We start from the raw sequence: 16,252 nt of genomic DNA, 5'->3' as shown, positions 1-16,252 counted from the left end.
CAGAAGCAGCACATGGCTGTGACCACAGAAACCTTCATGGCTTTGGTCCCTAGGCCTGCCACGTGTTCCTCGTGACCTCTGAGTGACCTGTCGGAAGTGCATGATGGGAGGTTCTGCCCCCACCCCTGCCTCCCTTGCTCATTTCCCTGTCTGCTCACTGTCCCTTCTGGCCCGCTCCTCTCCTCCTGCGCCCTCACCTTCTGTCTCGTGCTCTCTGTCCGCTGCTGCTGTTTGAGTTGGCTCTGTACTGCTCTATTCTCTCCTCAACCTCTTCTCCTTCTCTGTGCAGATGTGTAGGCACGCTAAGGCCGGAGGGGAAGGCCATGTGACCTAATGTTTCATGTCACTACCACGCCTTCTCGGTGCGCAGAAGGTGAGCTCGCCCTTGGCCTTGCCCACTCTCCCGGCTGCCTGTTGGCCCATCTTGTCCCCCTCCACGGACAGCAGCAGTAGTTCCCGAGTGAGAGAGGGTTAAACACTCTCAGAGGCCTGACAAGCACACTTAGGGATGGCAGAGAAGCCCAGCCTCTTGGCAGCCTTCCTTTGTGTCTCGGTGAACACTGGGCATAGAGGACCCTCCCCAGAGGGGAAGGCAGACAAGCTGTCAGAGCCTGAATCCTAAGTCATTCCCTTAAATACCCATGATTCCTGTCACTTCTGAACCTTCCTTCTTCCTGCATGACCAAGGCCATCAATCTAGGCAGCAGCCAGGGCAGGGAGAAGTCTTGTGCCTTCTCCCTGATGTCTAGGCCAGAGCCCTGATGCCACTCGCCAGCCAGGCCTTTCATGGATAGTTGCAAACAATATAAGAATACCACCTGGGTGCCATAGACTGTGGAGCCTTGAACATTCATTACTAAAACTACCCTGCAGAGAACAGGGAAGCTATTCTTTTTTCTTTTCTTGTTTTTTCTTTCTTTTTTCCCCCATTGGTCTTTTTGTTGGTTTGTTTTTGGTTTTTGTTTGTTTTTGTTTTTTAAGACAGGGATTCTTTGTGTAGCCTTGGCTGTTCTAGAACTCAATGCGTAGACCAGGCTGGCCTTGAACTCACAGAGATTCACCTGCCTCTGCCTCCCAAGTGCTGGGGTTAAAGGTGTGCGCCACCACCATCTGGCTTTTTTTTCCCCCCCTTCATGTTGGTGCTGGGGTTGAACCCAGGGCCTTGTGCTTACTAGATAAGCGTTCTATCACCAAGCTTCATGTCCAGCAGTAAAAATGTCTTATAAAAAAATCAGTGTGCCTCCCCCACCTCTCTCTTTCTCTCTTTCATAGAAATACCTTTAGGAAAAGGCACCTCTAAAAATTGCCCAAAGACAACCAGATGAGCTGGCAGCAGCCCTGGTACCCAGCGGATGGGCACCTGGACCTGCCTTTCTACTGACTGCAGAGGATGCAGCCCTTCCTGTTGGCTCCTCAGTGGCCAGCTCCAGCTTCTAAGGGATCCTCCCTGCTGGCCTCCCAACTCTTCTTCTGTACCCCCCCCCACCTCTGCTGCTCTCTCGATGACCTCTCCTGAAGCCCCCCCTTTCCCCCCTCAGCCGGGATATAAGCAGCCTCTCTGCTTGCCTTGGTTGGGGTGTTTACACTCAGCCTGCTAACCACATAGAATGCACGGCCAGGCTGACTTGAGGTGGCCTCTCCCCTCCGTCCAACTATCCTGATCCTTTTTTTATGGCCCTTTGCCTTTAAGGATTCTGCCCAGGGTTCCATGCCTGTTGACACTGGCTTTGCCTGTCTTTGATGCCTTCTCTGTGGCCTGGCTGATGACAATGCTCAGGAGGGGAGTGTGTATATGTGTGTGTGTGCACTTGTGTGTGTACATGTGCATGCACAGATAGATGCATGACATGGAAGGGAAGTGTATATCTCCTGTGTGTTGGGGAGAGAGTGGGATTTTTGTGGCTTTTCCTCTGAAATCTCCCCCTCCTTACTGTGCTCTCTTCCCTTTCTTCATCCCTGTTGCAACCATTTCATGCTTTTGTCCATACCTCAGAGTGGGAGCACTGACAGTGTGGCAGAGTGTGGGGTGCCCTGTTTGATCCTTGGGTCTCCTGGTCAGAGACCTCAACAAGACTCATCCAGCAGCACCTGTCTAGAAAGATCTGCTCTGGAGGGATTCGAACCTCTGGTGGGAGGGCGAGGAGATGAAGGAGCCTTTCTGCATTCCACACTCTTGTCTTGACTCCCTCTGTGGCGAGTCACCGTGACAAACACCTTCCAGAACTATATCCATGGCTCACCCTCCTCTCCACATCTTTCCCTGGACAGTCAGACATAATAGAAGTAGAAAGATCCCCACGGGGGCTGGTGAGATGGCTCAGTGGGTAAGAGCACCCGACTGCTCTTCTGAAGGTTCCGAGTTCAAATCCCAGCAACCACATGGTGGCTCACAACCATCTCATAACAAGATATGACTCCCTCTTCTGGAGTGTCTGAAGACAGCTACAGTGTACTTACATATAATAAATAAATAAGTAAATCTTTAAAAAAAGAAAAAAGAAAAAAAGAAAGGTCCCCACGAATAGCCATGCGCAAGTGTCTGTGCACATTGATGTGCAAGCATATGGTGGCCACAGCTGCCGAGAGACTGCCCTCATTGGGTGAGAGGACCAACTGCGGTTTGGCAGGCTGGTTTGGGTTCTAGTTCCTTGCTTCCCTTCCCTGCCCAGGTTTAAGGATGGGTGGAGAGCATTGTTTTGTTTGTCAAGGTTTTGTTTATGCTGCTAGTGCTGTTGGGGGTCTCTTGGGAGCTATTTCTAGGACTGGCTTTTGAATGGGAAGACTTGATTTGATGCGGGTGTTTCTGGTTGTTTAGGGACAGGTGGAGCTGCCTGCATCCACCCACCTGTCCATCAATCACTCGCTCCACTAGTGTAAACCTTCTAAGGGACAAAGAGTATTCCCGTTCACAGACGCTATCTGAGGCAGTGCTCAGAGCAGGGCTTGCACTGCAGCGGGTCTGTGCTGAAGAGACAGCTGTGGGGCTGCGGGATGCTTTCTGTGAGCATTGGCTTGGAGCTTGGAGGCCTACACAGAGATAAGGTGCTCCCAGGAAAGGCTTGGGTACCACTAGGGACAGGCAGAGACCATCACTAAGGAGTTACTAACAGTGGTGGCAACGGTCAGCACAGCTAAGGCAGAAGCTTAGAGGTGTGAGAGGGGAGGAAGCTGTCACCACTAGGTCACTACTGAACAGGGAATTCTGGAGGAAATTGAGGCACAGGAAGAGGGACAGATATGTGTCCCCAAACCTATTCTAGCCTGCTTGTCTTGGGGAAGTTCTTTTCTGGGGCTAGGAGCCATGATCTGCTGGGCTTAGCAAACCCAGGGGAAGGGTAGTAGATTAGGCTGGGGGAAGGGATAGACTAGGCAGTAGTAGTTAGCAGACTGGGGAGGATGGAAAGGCAATTCAAGCTGGAATTAGGGAAATTTACTACAAGCATCAACAAGGAGATCCCTGTCGTAGTCATACATACGGACTGTGGGTGATGGAGCCCTGGTATGTCACTTGGCCTAGTTTGAATATTTGATAACACTTTAATTGATGACAGTCTCTCTATAGATGGACCTGTCTCAAGTGACTTGGCACTCTGACTATCAGGGTGGAAGTTTGGCATTAGGATAGCTAAGTCTCTAAGAACAATGGTTCATGGCTTTGAAAACAATCATAATATAAAATTAAATGTTGTGTGGGCAGGTGTGGTGAGTAATAATGTCTCTAATCCCAGCACTTGGGAGGCAGAGAGGCAGGAGGATCTCAGAGCTCAAGAGCAACCTGGTCTACATAGCAAGTTCTAGAACAGCCAGGGCTACATAGAGAAACCCTGTGTAAACAAATGTTAAGTTGAACACATAGTATGGTTGAAAGTGGTCACAGAGACTGAAAATGCACATCTGGCCCCTTTCTCTGGGGTCTTTTTTCAGCTCATTGGCATCTATGTTTGCTTACATATTATCTCAAGCAGTCTGTCATCTGGAAAGACTTGGGTAGCCTGGTTTATGCATGGGTTTTAGAACAGCCCATTCCATCACTGAAAACCCAAAGTCAGAAGCCAGCCTGACTCTGAGGTGGCTTCCATCTCCGCCTTTCTCTCAGGGCCATTTCTTTCCTCTCCTGGGCCAAGTCCCTCCCTGGTGCTGCTGTTGCCCCCCTATCACAACTCCAGCTCCCACCATGCCATGGGCTTCTTATAACTTTGAAGAGGGGAAGTCAGATGTTTGGGATGGCTGCTGTTGCCATCTGCAGTCTGATTCCCTTCATTCCATGAGTGAGGGCTGCAGGGCCAGCTGAGCTGACTTGTCTCGCCTCTTTGACTGAGGTTAGTTGGTAGTGACAAGCCTCCCTTCATTAGGAGGCCACCTGAGAGCACGTGTCACCTATGCCCCTGGAAGGCTTATTCAGAGTTGCCGAGGAAGGGGAGAACCAGTGTTCTGAGGACAGCCTCTGTCTTTCAAGAACCTGCTTCTCAAAGATCAGAGGACTACTACCCCTAAAGGTGACCCACAGGTGCTCACAGACTGACCCTTTATAAAGAAAGCACTCTTGGCGTTCTGTGGGCTTGACTTCACCGAAGGCAGGAAGGACCTTCTGGCATGCTGGTGGAGGCCTCAGGCTCTCTCTCCTGATGAGGCTAGCCCAAAAAGGACAAGCCAGGATGTAGGCTTTGTTTGTAAAAGGGTGAGATCCTTGCAGAAAGCCTCCAGGAGTTACAGGTGGAAGTCTTCCCCAGATTTCTTCCAAAGGTGTCATCTTTGGCTGTGGAATGGTCCACAGGCCTTGGCAAAGCTGTACAAACTCGAGCCAGTCAGTGGTGGTGCACACCTTTAATTCCAGCACTAGGGAGGCAGAGGTAGGTAGATCTCTAAATTCCAGGCCAGCCTGGTCTACAGAACAAGTTCCAGGATAGCCAAAAAAAGATGCAAACATAGACCCTACTCAGCCTACCAACATGGCAAACAAGTGGAAGTTTATGGCTGTTGAGGCCAGGATTTCAGGGTGCATCTGGAGGACAGCACATTTAAGGTGAGATTTATTTCTAATTACATTAGAAACTATAGCAGCAAGCTAGCGTGGTGCTGCACACCTGTAATCCCTGTACTCTGGGGTATGAGGCAGGAGAACCTTAAGTTCCGGGCCAGCCTGTTTATCTACAATGGGGGGGTCTACCCATGACTTGTTAATGGCGGTGCCTGCAGCCGTAGCACCTCCTGGTTGCCTGTGGTCCTCTGCCCTAACTTCAGCAGCAGGAGTTTTGGTAACACCAGGCACATCATCACCTCAGCCATCTTCATGGAACTGACTGTCTTAGTGCTTTACAACTTCATTCTTTGTGGATCCTGCCTTTTGGGTCAGGCTCCTGGGAAGCAACGGTTTCCTCAGTGCCTCAGGTAATTCTCCACAGTTATTCACTGGTTCTCAAGAAGGATGACAAGCAGGACATCTGTGTGACAAAGGGCCATGCCATCTCCAGGACAGGGTTGAGTTGAGGGCAGGGATGATGTCTGAGGAGACCTTGCTTTCATGAGAGCGGGGAGTCCCAGAGTCCCTGTCCAGATGACTGTTAGACCCCCTCTGCTCACTGCCAAGCTCTCCTTCTGGAGTCCCAGCGGTTCCAGCACCCACGCTGTAGGATAGACTCTTGATGCTTCCCTTGAGAGAGCGTTAGGACACTTTTGCTCTGTCCCATCCCTTATGGGTCCCAGAACACTCCCCCACCAGGTATGGGATTTAGTTGGCATTTCCTCTTTGAAAAACTCTTCTCAGAAAAAAGCCACATGTCCTAGTCTTTCCATCCAGTTCTTGGGAAGTTCTTCACAGTCGGTCTCATTTTGTGATAACAGAAGTTCTTTTTGTTCATCAACCAAATTTGGGTTTTGCCGCCTTTTCTCTTACACCAGGTCACCTGTCCCAGGGTCTCAGGGTTCAAATCTACCTTCTCACAGGCTCATAGGCATTGTCCCTTATACCTAAACTGTCTCCTTTCTACCTTGTAGTCCCAAAAGAGCTTTAAGGAAGCAACTCAACTTCAGAACCACTCAAGTGGGCCAGGCGTGGTACCAAATGCCTTTATACCCATCACTTGAGAGGCAGAAGCAGGCAGATCTCTGTGAATTTGGGGCCAGCCAGATCTACAAGAGTCGAGTTCCAGGAAAGCCAGGGCTACATGATAAGACACTATCTCAAAAAAACAAACAAACAAAATAACCAAATTCACTTAATTGAAGTGGATTTGGAGCACAGGGTCCCTGCTGCTGTTGAATAAAGAGCATCTTTTCCATCCTCCAGAGGCCGAGTCTCATGGGGCTAGGCCTTGTGGCTAGTTACCTTTCCATCCCTTGTTCTTCTCAATGCTGAGGACGATCTCTGGTCTGTCGTGGCCCAGTGCTTGGTGCACGGTGTGATCTTAGTTGAGTCATCAGTATTTGCTCTGGGTTTCCTAGGCTTGCCACCAGTGCTGGGTTATGCCTTACATCTTATCCTCTGTGCACTGCCACAACATTGGCTTTTCTCTAAAGGGCTTTGAGCCAGGAGTCCTGACTGAGAGACCTCACTGTCAGCCAGCACTTTCTCCTCAGGCTTTCAGACTTGAAGACTCACATCTTCAAAATCCCATCAAATCCAGCTCAAAATCCCCAGTCCTGTGATTCCTGGAATTCCAGGCTGGGCATGAGTTTCTTTGTTTTTCCCCCTGGCCTGAGATTTTGGATGCCTCAGTTACTTGATTCATTTCTTCCCAGCATGCATGATGGAAATCAGCCCTTGTCCAGGGCTGGCAAAGAGGTGCTGATGCAGAAGCCAGTGGAGGGAGAGGGTTGTGACTCGGAGCCTCAGGGGCTTCTTTCCAACCGCATGGGATAACAGGGTGGAAGGGGTTGTTGGCACAGGTGTGTCTAGGTACCCCTGCTGCTGGGTCAGGCTGGTCATGACTTTCTCTATCTCGTTTCCAGGCAGAAACAGCAGCCAATCGCATCTGCAAAGTGTTGGCCGTCAATCAAGAGAACGAGCAGCTTATGGAAGACTATGAGAAGCTGGCCAGTGATGTGGGTACCCCTCTGCTCTTCTACCTTGGCCCCAGCTAGGCCATGTATGACACCCTGAGAGAGTGAAGCACCCAGGATCTGTACCTGTATTGCCATTCTGTGGGCACAGTCCCAGGCTGGTGTAGTGCATGATCCAATCACAGTTAACACAGGACAGCTTGGTTAGGGGCCTCTGGGAGAGCAGAAGTGACAACGGGAAAGATGGTCTCTGGGCTACAGTGGGCCTGGGAAATGCCTTCACCTCTCTGGCTCTTGCTTTTTCTTTCACTTACTGAATGGGAGTTGAGGCCTGGGATCTTAGAAGCATTTGCAGTCTGGTAAACTGCCCCTGGGGAAGTTTTGCCTGAACTACATAGTACAGGGCTATGCCAAGTACTTAGAAGACATGTGCCTGAGAGGGCTCAGTACTGTCTCAGGCTTGGTACTTAGCAGTACTTAGTACTTAGTAGTCAGGCCAGCAGGGGACAGAATGGGAAGATGTTAATCAGCTGACCAGCTACCATTTGGGCTAAGGTGCTTCTTCTGGGACAGAATCCGGCCCTTTGAACTGCTCCCCTGGCCTTTCAGTGGCTTTGCCCTCCAGCTGAGTGAGAGCCAGTTGCCCTGGCTTTAATCCCTGCTTCACTGCTCCAGCCAGTCACCACAGCAGGCTGCGTGACCTGGCAGAGCCTTGGGCACCTCCTCCATAGTGTGGGGGTGATAGTAGCACTTGACCATGTAGTATTCCTGTGAGTCACTTTGTGGGTCATGCCTGGCATCATGCAGGTGTTCGTATGCTTCCTGTCATCCATCCTGGATCTTCTTCCTCTCCCTCACTGTGGCTCCAGGCTAGAAATATAGGCTGTCCCAGAAGCTAGCCTCTTCCTTTTGGAGCCAGAGGTTCCCATTCTATTACACCCCTGCTTGGTGTAGATGAAGAAACTGAGGCCTGGCTAGACTTAAGCTCAGGTCTCCTTGCTCTTAGAGAATCCTGTGGTTCTTTGGTTCTTCCCATATCAGGACAGAGAAGATGAGGGGTGTGGGCTCTGAATTGACCATATCCTGGTCAACTTGGAGGAAGCACCCAGAAGCCTTGCTACAAGCCATGGTGAGGTCTTCATAGGTAGTTAATTGGAAGGGAGAGTGGAAGAAAGACAAGCTGGCCTTTGCGCATCCTTACCCTGTGCCTTTCCTCTGTTTTGCCACCGTAGCTGTTGGAGTGGATCCGCCGTACCATCCCATGGCTGGAGAATCGGGTGCCTGAGAACACCATGCATGCCATGCAGCAGAAGCTGGAGGACTTCCGAGACTATCGACGCCTGCACAAGCCGCCCAAGGTGCAGGAGAAGTGCCAGCTGGAGATCAACTTCAACACGCTGCAGACCAAGCTGCGGCTCAGCAACCGGCCTGCCTTCATGCCCTCCGAGGGCAGGATGGTCTCGGTGAGTGCCAGGGGCAAGTCTGGGGCCTGCCTGGCCACTTCCATCCCCCAACTGCATGGAGGTGGGTTTTCTTCTACCTACAAACATAATCCATGTTTCTTATATTCTACCACGCATGCGTGAGCCCAAGCACAAAGGGACAGCCACTTTCTCCCCAGACTGTTCTAGCTCAGGTTTGTCCATCTCAACCCCAGAGTATTCTAAACTTCCCTACACCTTAAAAAAAAAAAGTAAAGTTTTAAACAGAATATGTGGTCATACTGAACCAAGCTGTAATGTTAATTTTTAATTTCATATAACCTCGAGTACTTTCAAAATAAAATAACAATAGCAAAACCAAAGCAAAACAAACCTACTTTTGTTATCTTAAATAAAAATCATTTTTTAGTATGGTTCTAATATGCTAATAAGTAAAATATTTAAAATTAGAAGATATTTATAATCTTACTACCTACTGTATACTTTGTTTTAATTAGAAAAGATTTTTAAAATTTATTTTCTTCTTCTTCCTCGTCCTCTTCCTCTCCTCCTCTCCTCCTCCTCCCCTCCTCCTCCCCTTCTCCCCTCCTCCTATTCTCCTCCTCCTCCTCCCCTCCTCCTCCCCTTCTCCTCCCCTCCTCCTATTCTCCTCCTCCTCCTCCTATCACCACCATTATTTTCTGATCCTAGGCCCTGGATCCCAGTCACCCAGGTCCTCATGAATGTTAGGCAAGTGCTCTGATATAAGGCCAAATTCCCAGGCCCTATTTTATTTTATTTTTCTGTGAGATAGGGTCTTATTAACTCTTCCAAGCTGGCCTAAGACTTATTACCCTGTAGCCCATGAAGACCTTGACTTTGGATTCTCCTGCCTTGGCATTCCAAGTTGCTAGGATTTCAGGCCTATGCTACCAAGTCTAGTTTTAATCTTTATGTATAAATATAATTTTAAGTGGCTCTTAAAGCAAGTTTTATATAAGATTCTTTCAAACAAAAACACCTATAACAAGTTGGGAGGGACACATGTCTGTAATCCTAGCTCTTGGGAGTCTGAGGCAGGAGGATCACAGCAAGCTTGAGGCCAGCCCAGGATATATAGCTAAGCCCTATCTGGAAAACTAAAATGAAACCCTAATATTGCAATCAATCTTCTGTATCACGAGTGCTCCTCCATTATGTCCCCTTTTGTCTTTTTGCCATTCCTTCGCCTTTATCCTTCTCCACGACTTTCTGAGCCAGGAAGTTACAGGGCAGAGTCATTAAGGCAGAACCTTTTATCCCTTCAAACAACGAGTAACAATAATAACAAAAATAGAACAAACAAAACCCAGACATACTGAGCAGGACCAGAGAGGACAGGCCAAGTGGGAGGAGGCAGGAGCAAGGTGGTCTTGCACAGAGAAAATAGGCCTGTGGTGTCTGTCATGCAAGCAGTTTGGAATACCAGTCCTTTAAAGTCCAGGGCTTAATCAGATGTTTTGGGGGTTGTTAAAGTCACTGTGAGCTAACAGGTACTCTTGAGAAATAGAGGGAGTGCCTCTGATGTGGGGCAAATAAATGCCTGGTGTGTGGCCAGGAGGATGGTGCTCAAACTGGCTCTGCTCTAGCTGTGCCGGCTGGGTGCCTTATGCACAGGGCACGTGCATTTCTTTCTTTCCGTGATCGTGGCTGATTCTCTCATCCAAGCTACTCTCCAGAGCCTGATGTCCGGAATCTGGGTCCCTTGGCTTAATAGGATGATGTAAATCTTGGATAGTGTGTATCAGATTGCTTCCTTCTTAATTGGTCTGGTCCTCTGACTTGATCTTGGACCTCTGAGACTAGCAGGGATCCCGTTTGGAAGCTGGTCAATGCAGGAGGGCTCCATAGCTGGATGGCCCACGTGGACTCAGATTCCACTCCCTATCTAAGAGTCAGGGAAATGACTAGAGGAGAGGTGAGGCAGTTGACTGTGGTGAGCAGGTGTGCTAAGATCTAGAAGCATCTCTTCCTGGAAGGCTGCAGCCTTCTCCAGGTTCTCTGAGCCCCTGCCTCCCATCCCTGCAGGATATCAACAATGCCTGGGGCTGCCTGGAACAGGCCGAGAAGGGCTACGAGGAGTGGCTGCTGAATGAGATCCGAAGGCTAGAGAGGTTGGACCACCTGGCAGAGAAGTTCCGGCAGAAGGCCTCCATCCATGAAGCCTGGACAGATGGTGAGGCAGAGCTGGCTCCCGCCCCCGACCCCCCAACTCCCACCCAGCCCACCACCAGTTAGGACTCTTTTCTTTTGCTTTTGTGGGTGGCATCTTATCTGTCTCCGCAGAGTTCTCTGGCAGTAGACAAGTTCACTAACCTCCGTTGCTTTAGTTTTGGTGTTTGGAAAGTGGGGACATTAGTAGAACTGACCTCCTAGGACTGTAAGAGTTTAATGGCAAGGTCGCAGGCATGCTGAGAAGAATCCCTGAGAGCGGTTTTGTGAGAGCACTACTTGTTCCTTGTTTGCTTTACCACCATTGATTTTCCCAAGTCCTTCAGAGTGGCTCTCAGTCCCTGAGAAGCAAATCAAGTTGTCTATTTCCAAATCTCTGACCTGTAGGTGTTAATGTCCCCCCTGTGTAGTTGTCTAGGCTGGCCATCTGGTGTCTGCTTAGTGATGATCTAGGTTAACTGAAGAGAGACAGTCATACAGGATGGGGCTTTTCCTCAGAAGCTGGTTTGGGTTAGAGCAGTTGTTCTCAACCTATGGGTCTCGACCCCTTTGGAGGTCAAACATCCCTTTCACAGGAGTCGCCTAAGACCATCAGAAAACACAGATATTTATGATCCATAACAGTACCAAAATTATGGTTATGAAGTAGCACCAAAAATAACTTTCTGGCTGGAGGGGGGGTCACCACAGCCTGAGGAACTGTATTAAAGGGTCACAGCATTAGGTGAAGTACCGCTGGTGTAGAGTGTAGAATGTCTCCTGCCCATTTTCTCGCACTTCACTTGCCATATTGGCTGGAGCCCCTGAGGCAGAGCCAGTGGTCACTGGTGCCATATGAATGCTTTATTCAGCCCTGGGTCATGTTCCTTTGGCCTTTGGCTGGAAGTAAACTGGGAGGATCACATTCTATAGCCATCTGGGAGTGGCCTGGCTTGATAAGAAAACACCCAGCTAAGTGGGCAGATTTAGGATCCCATATAATTAAGTACACGTGCAGGTACAGAGTGGACAGGAATGGTAGAGATGGCCCTGATTCACTCATTTGTATATATATATTTTTAATTATTATATGTAAGTACACTGTAGCTATCCTCAGATACTCTAGAAGAGGGCATCATATTTCGTTACAGATGGTTGTGAGCCACCATGTGGTTGCTGGGATTTGAAATCGGGACCTTTGGAAGAGCAGTCGGCGCTCTTAACCACTGAGCCATCTCACCAGCCCTCATTTGTATTTTTTGTTTTACTTTATTTTTGTTTTGATGTGAAACAATTTCATTATGTAACCTTGACTGACCTAGAACTCACAGTGAAGACCAGATTGTCCTGGAACTCTGTAGACCAGGCTGTCCTGGAACTCTGATCCAACTGCCTCTCCCCCCTAGTGCTGGGATTAAAGGCCTATGCCACCACACCCAACAGGAATTCATTTCTTGAGATTAAGGAGTTAACCCTAACCATGGAGGAAATTGTGTGTACACAGGGGTATCCATGGTGATATCTACCTCAGGACCAGCTGGGGAGGTTGTGTGTGGTGCCCCACAGAGCAATGAGAAGCTCTGTTGGAGACATCTGGCCAAGTAAATATTCACATCCATGAGTTCTATGTCTCTGGATTCAACCAACTTTGAAGCAAAACACTAAGAACAAAGAGGAATTATGGCTATGTTGAGCTTATGTTTTCTTGTCATAATTCCTAAAGAATATGGATGAACAACTGGCTATATAGCATTTATACTATAAGCAACCTGAGTGGTTTAAAGTATAGGGGAGAATATATGGAGATTAGTGCCATTTTATATAAGGGATTTGAGCATGTTGGGATTTTGCTATTCTTAGCGGTCCTGAAATGAGTTCCCTACAGATCTTAAAGGACCACTGTACCCAGGAAGACCATGAAGCCAAAATAGGAATTCTGATAGTGTGTGCTGCTAAATAGTTTTAAAGCAGAAAACATAATTTATACTGGAATAGATAAGTGGGTTTATTTGTAAATTAAATTTAAACTTACTGTGTTATGATTTTAAAGGGGAAGGGGGGTGGGATTCAATACCACAAAGAAATGCTTTACTATTGAGCACAGCTCTTAGCCTCTCGGACCAAGAAGGTATGAACATCCTGTGGTGGCCCAGGCACAGAGGATGTTACACGTAAGCAAGGCTAAGTTTGCCTGCCCTGAGAGGGTCCTTCCTGAGGCAGCTTGGAAGCTTTTTAGGGAGGTCATTTTTCATCCCTACCTTCCTCAGGCTCCAAAATACAAGAGCTGCCCTTGCCCTAGGCTGGGACATTGGTGATGGTCTGAGAAGTCTCTAGCCACCAGTGGATGTGAGCAGCAGAGGGTGCAGACCACTGACTACACTGAGAATGTCTGGGACAGCAGACCCCCGCAGGGCTCTCAGGACTCACCCACAGGACCAGGAACATTTTAAACCTGGGCACTGATGGAAAGCTTGGCTTGTTTTGTTTCATTTTGGTTTTTCCTGGTTATTCCATACAGCATATATTGCTGTGTTTCCTGATGTTAGAAAGTGAACGTCTGGCTTCATGCATCTCTCCATATTCCCGTGTAACCTTCATATACAAGTAGTTTTAATGGTCTGGAAATCTTCCATGGGAGCAGTGGCCTTTCCAGTCCCTCCCCATAGTTGGACATTCTTGCTGCATGTCCTCCCTGTAGATTGCTGCACAGTGAGCACCTCCATGGGAAATACCCTGACAAGCAGAGCCTCTGGGCTCAAGAGTTGGACAACTAGACTAAACGTGTTTGCCTGGATTGTGCTCACCCGTGTTCTCCCCCCACCCCCACTCTCTGATCCCCCCAGGCAAAGAAGCCATGCTTCGGCAGAAGGATTACGAGACAGCCACCCTGTCTGAGATCAAGGCCTTGCTCAAGAAGCACGAGGCCTTTGAGAGTGACCTGGCTGCCCACCAGGACCGCGTGGAGCAGATCGCAGCCATTGCCCAGGAGCTTAAGTACGCCCGCTCTGACCTCTCTCCCTTTGGTGCCCCAGCATGAGGCTGAGATCTGCTTTCTCAGCTGTTGTGGATGAGGGTGGGAAATAGGGAATATGCAGACAGATGGTGCTGGGGGGTGGGGTGTAGAGTTGTGCCAATGTGGGAAGGAGGCAATACGGAAGGCCTGGTGGGAGAGAGCACCAGCCATTCCATTCTTGTGTAGATATTTGGTTATCACCTACTACCAGGGCAAGACCAGAGGGTGCCCACACCCTATTTTATTTGATTTTTGCCTTTTAATTAATAGTTTTTAGGTTTGCATAAAATTAATGGGGTTTGGTTACCACAAATTTATTACTTTTTGCTTTGTTTTTAAATTTTGTGTGTGTGTGGTGGGGGTGGGGGTGGGGGTATATGCATGCCATGGTGCAATGGTGGTCAGAGGACAGCTTGAAGGAATTGGTTCCTTCTCTTTTTACTGTGAGCTCCAGGGCCTCACTCAGGTCTTCAGGCTTGCACATACGTGTGCCTTTTCTTGCCAGCCCAGATTTTGTTTTTTAGTTTTCTCTTGAGACAGGGTTCAAACTATAGCCTAGGCCGGCCTAGAACTCAATGTGTAGCTCAGGGTAGCCTCAAACATGTGACAATCCTCCTGTCTCGGCCTCTCAGGAGAGTGCTAAGATTATAGACATGAGTCACCATGCTCGGCTCCCAAGCCTTGGTCCATGATTCTGGATTTTCTTTTGGGACCTCAGCAGTTTCCTGTCATTGGTCATTAGAGTCACCGTCAACTTTGGTTGGAGCAGGGACTGTTGGGGAGGGGCAGCCACCGACCCTGCTTCCGGTAGAGGCAGGGATGGGAGGGTGCGGATGGTGTGTGGAGGAGAGCACTTTCAGTTCCCCCAGCACTGTTAGTGCTCCTAACATGCCCAGGAACAGGAATGACAGTCCCCCCCAGCTCTCTCGTTGCCCACCTGTGTCACTGTCACTTGACCCCTTGTCTCATCCCACTCCACAGTGAGCTGGACTACTATGACTCGCCAAGTGTCAACGCTCGTTGCCAAAAGATCTGTGACCAGTGGGACAATCTAGGGGCTCTCACTCAGAAGCGGAGGGAAGCTTTAGAGGTAGGACCCTCCCCCTTGGTTCTTTGCCTTTATGAGTTCCCATGATTCCCTGCACCATCCCTAGCTCTTGACCTGTTGTTGGAATGACTCACTTTGACCAGAATGTGTGAGTGTAGATCTGTTGCTGGACTTTTTTGGGCTACTTTGTGAGTACTTCTTTCTTCCACTCTTCTCTACCCCTCTTCTTCCACCCTTTCTACCCCCTAACACTAGGTAGGAGAGAAAGGGGGGTAATGTTACTGGTAAGCCACTTCCTGCTGTTTGGGGGCATTGAGCTCTTTGGGCCAAGTTTGATCTTTGCCTTCAAACCCTCATTAGGTTATCTAACTTCTTATTGTTTCTTCTTTGTACACAACTATTTTAACAAACCACAACAACCACTGACCTACAACACCTCTCGGGGCCCTAGCATTTATATACCCTGTCAGGAGTCCCCAGAATTTCAAATTGTCACACATTTGCAGAAACTATCTGCAGCTCGAAAAATCACACCCCTGCTAGAACACGAAAGGAAATCGTAGCCAGCTGCTGTGGACAACCTAGAGCAGCCCCGGGTCCACACCTGGGGTTGTAAAAGGTGCATATTCTGTGTTTTTAAAGAAACCAGAATTCTCACCGCAGAGAATTTAGCTCATCTTGCAGCTCCAGCCCTCTGAGAGCTGTCCTACTCTGTAAACCAGACCCTCCTGGGGCCAGGACATGTGATTCTAGTGTGAGATGCCCTGTCAATTGACAACCAAGACTCAGAGCCACTCAGGAGCTGGTTCCTTCTGCCTCATCCAGTCCAGTGCTCCTAGACCAAGATGCTGGGGTTGTTGGGATGCTGACTCTGGATGTCACTCTGCTAAACATTCCATCCCACTTGATTCTCTCAGCGAACAGAGAAGCTGCTGGAAACCATCGACCAGCTCTACTTAGAGTACGCCAAGAGGGCTGCACCCTTCAACAACTGGATGGAGGGAGCCATGGAGGACCTGCAGGACACCTTCATCGTACATACCATCGAGGAGATCCAGGTGGGTAACCCCAAGAGGCTAGTCCTTCTTAGGGGCAACATCCTAATGGTTCCGTAGATTAATAGTGTTAGCACATGAGGTCACATGTTTGTTTGTAAAGATTTCTTTATTTTTATGTTGGGTATATGGGTGCTTTGCCTGTCTGCATGCATGTACACCACTTACATATAGCACCCAGACTCCCCTGGTACTAGAGTCTCAGGTGGTTGTTGGTAGTCGTATGTATACCGGGAACTGAACACCTGCCCTCTGTAAGAGCAACAAGTGCTCTTAACTGCTGAGTCATCTTTCCAGCCTCTTACCCCTACAGGATCTTTGTATCCACTATGTGCTTCTGGAAAGTCTGAAACACATTATCTATACCATGCTGGCCTCAAACTCACAGAGATCCTCCTGCCTCTGCTGCCCAAGTGCTGGGACTAAAGAAGTATGTCATCATACCCAGTCTAGTACTTGAATTATTTTGATAAGGTATATATGTGTGTGTGTGTGTGTAGTACAATATCTTAAAGATAAAGGGGTG

General features: G+C 48.9%; 1 protein-coding gene across 1 annotated transcript in view; it reads left to right on the top strand.

The window, feature by feature from the left end:
- The window catches only part of Actn1 (actinin alpha 1), a 93,699-nt gene that overhangs the window by 68,542 nt on the left and 8,905 nt on the right, over positions 1-16,252 (top strand). The window contains exons 9-14 of the mRNA XM_029484394.1: positions 6,949-7,041; positions 8,232-8,462; positions 10,488-10,635; positions 13,454-13,604; positions 14,605-14,713; positions 15,589-15,729. Coding sequence (XP_029340254.1) covers positions 6,949-7,041; positions 8,232-8,462; positions 10,488-10,635; positions 13,454-13,604; positions 14,605-14,713; positions 15,589-15,729 — 873 coding nt within the window. The remainder of the gene's footprint in view (positions 1-6,948; positions 7,042-8,231; positions 8,463-10,487; positions 10,636-13,453; positions 13,605-14,604; positions 14,714-15,588; positions 15,730-16,252) is intronic.

The sequence above is a fragment of the Mus caroli genome, chromosome 12 (genome assembly GCF_900094665.2).
Source record: "Mus caroli chromosome 12, CAROLI_EIJ_v1.1, whole genome shotgun sequence".
NCBI lineage: Eukaryota > Metazoa > Chordata > Mammalia > Rodentia > Muridae > Mus > Mus caroli.
The sequence above is the reverse complement of the archived record's forward strand: the minus strand, read 5'-3'. Positions and strand labels throughout refer to the sequence as shown.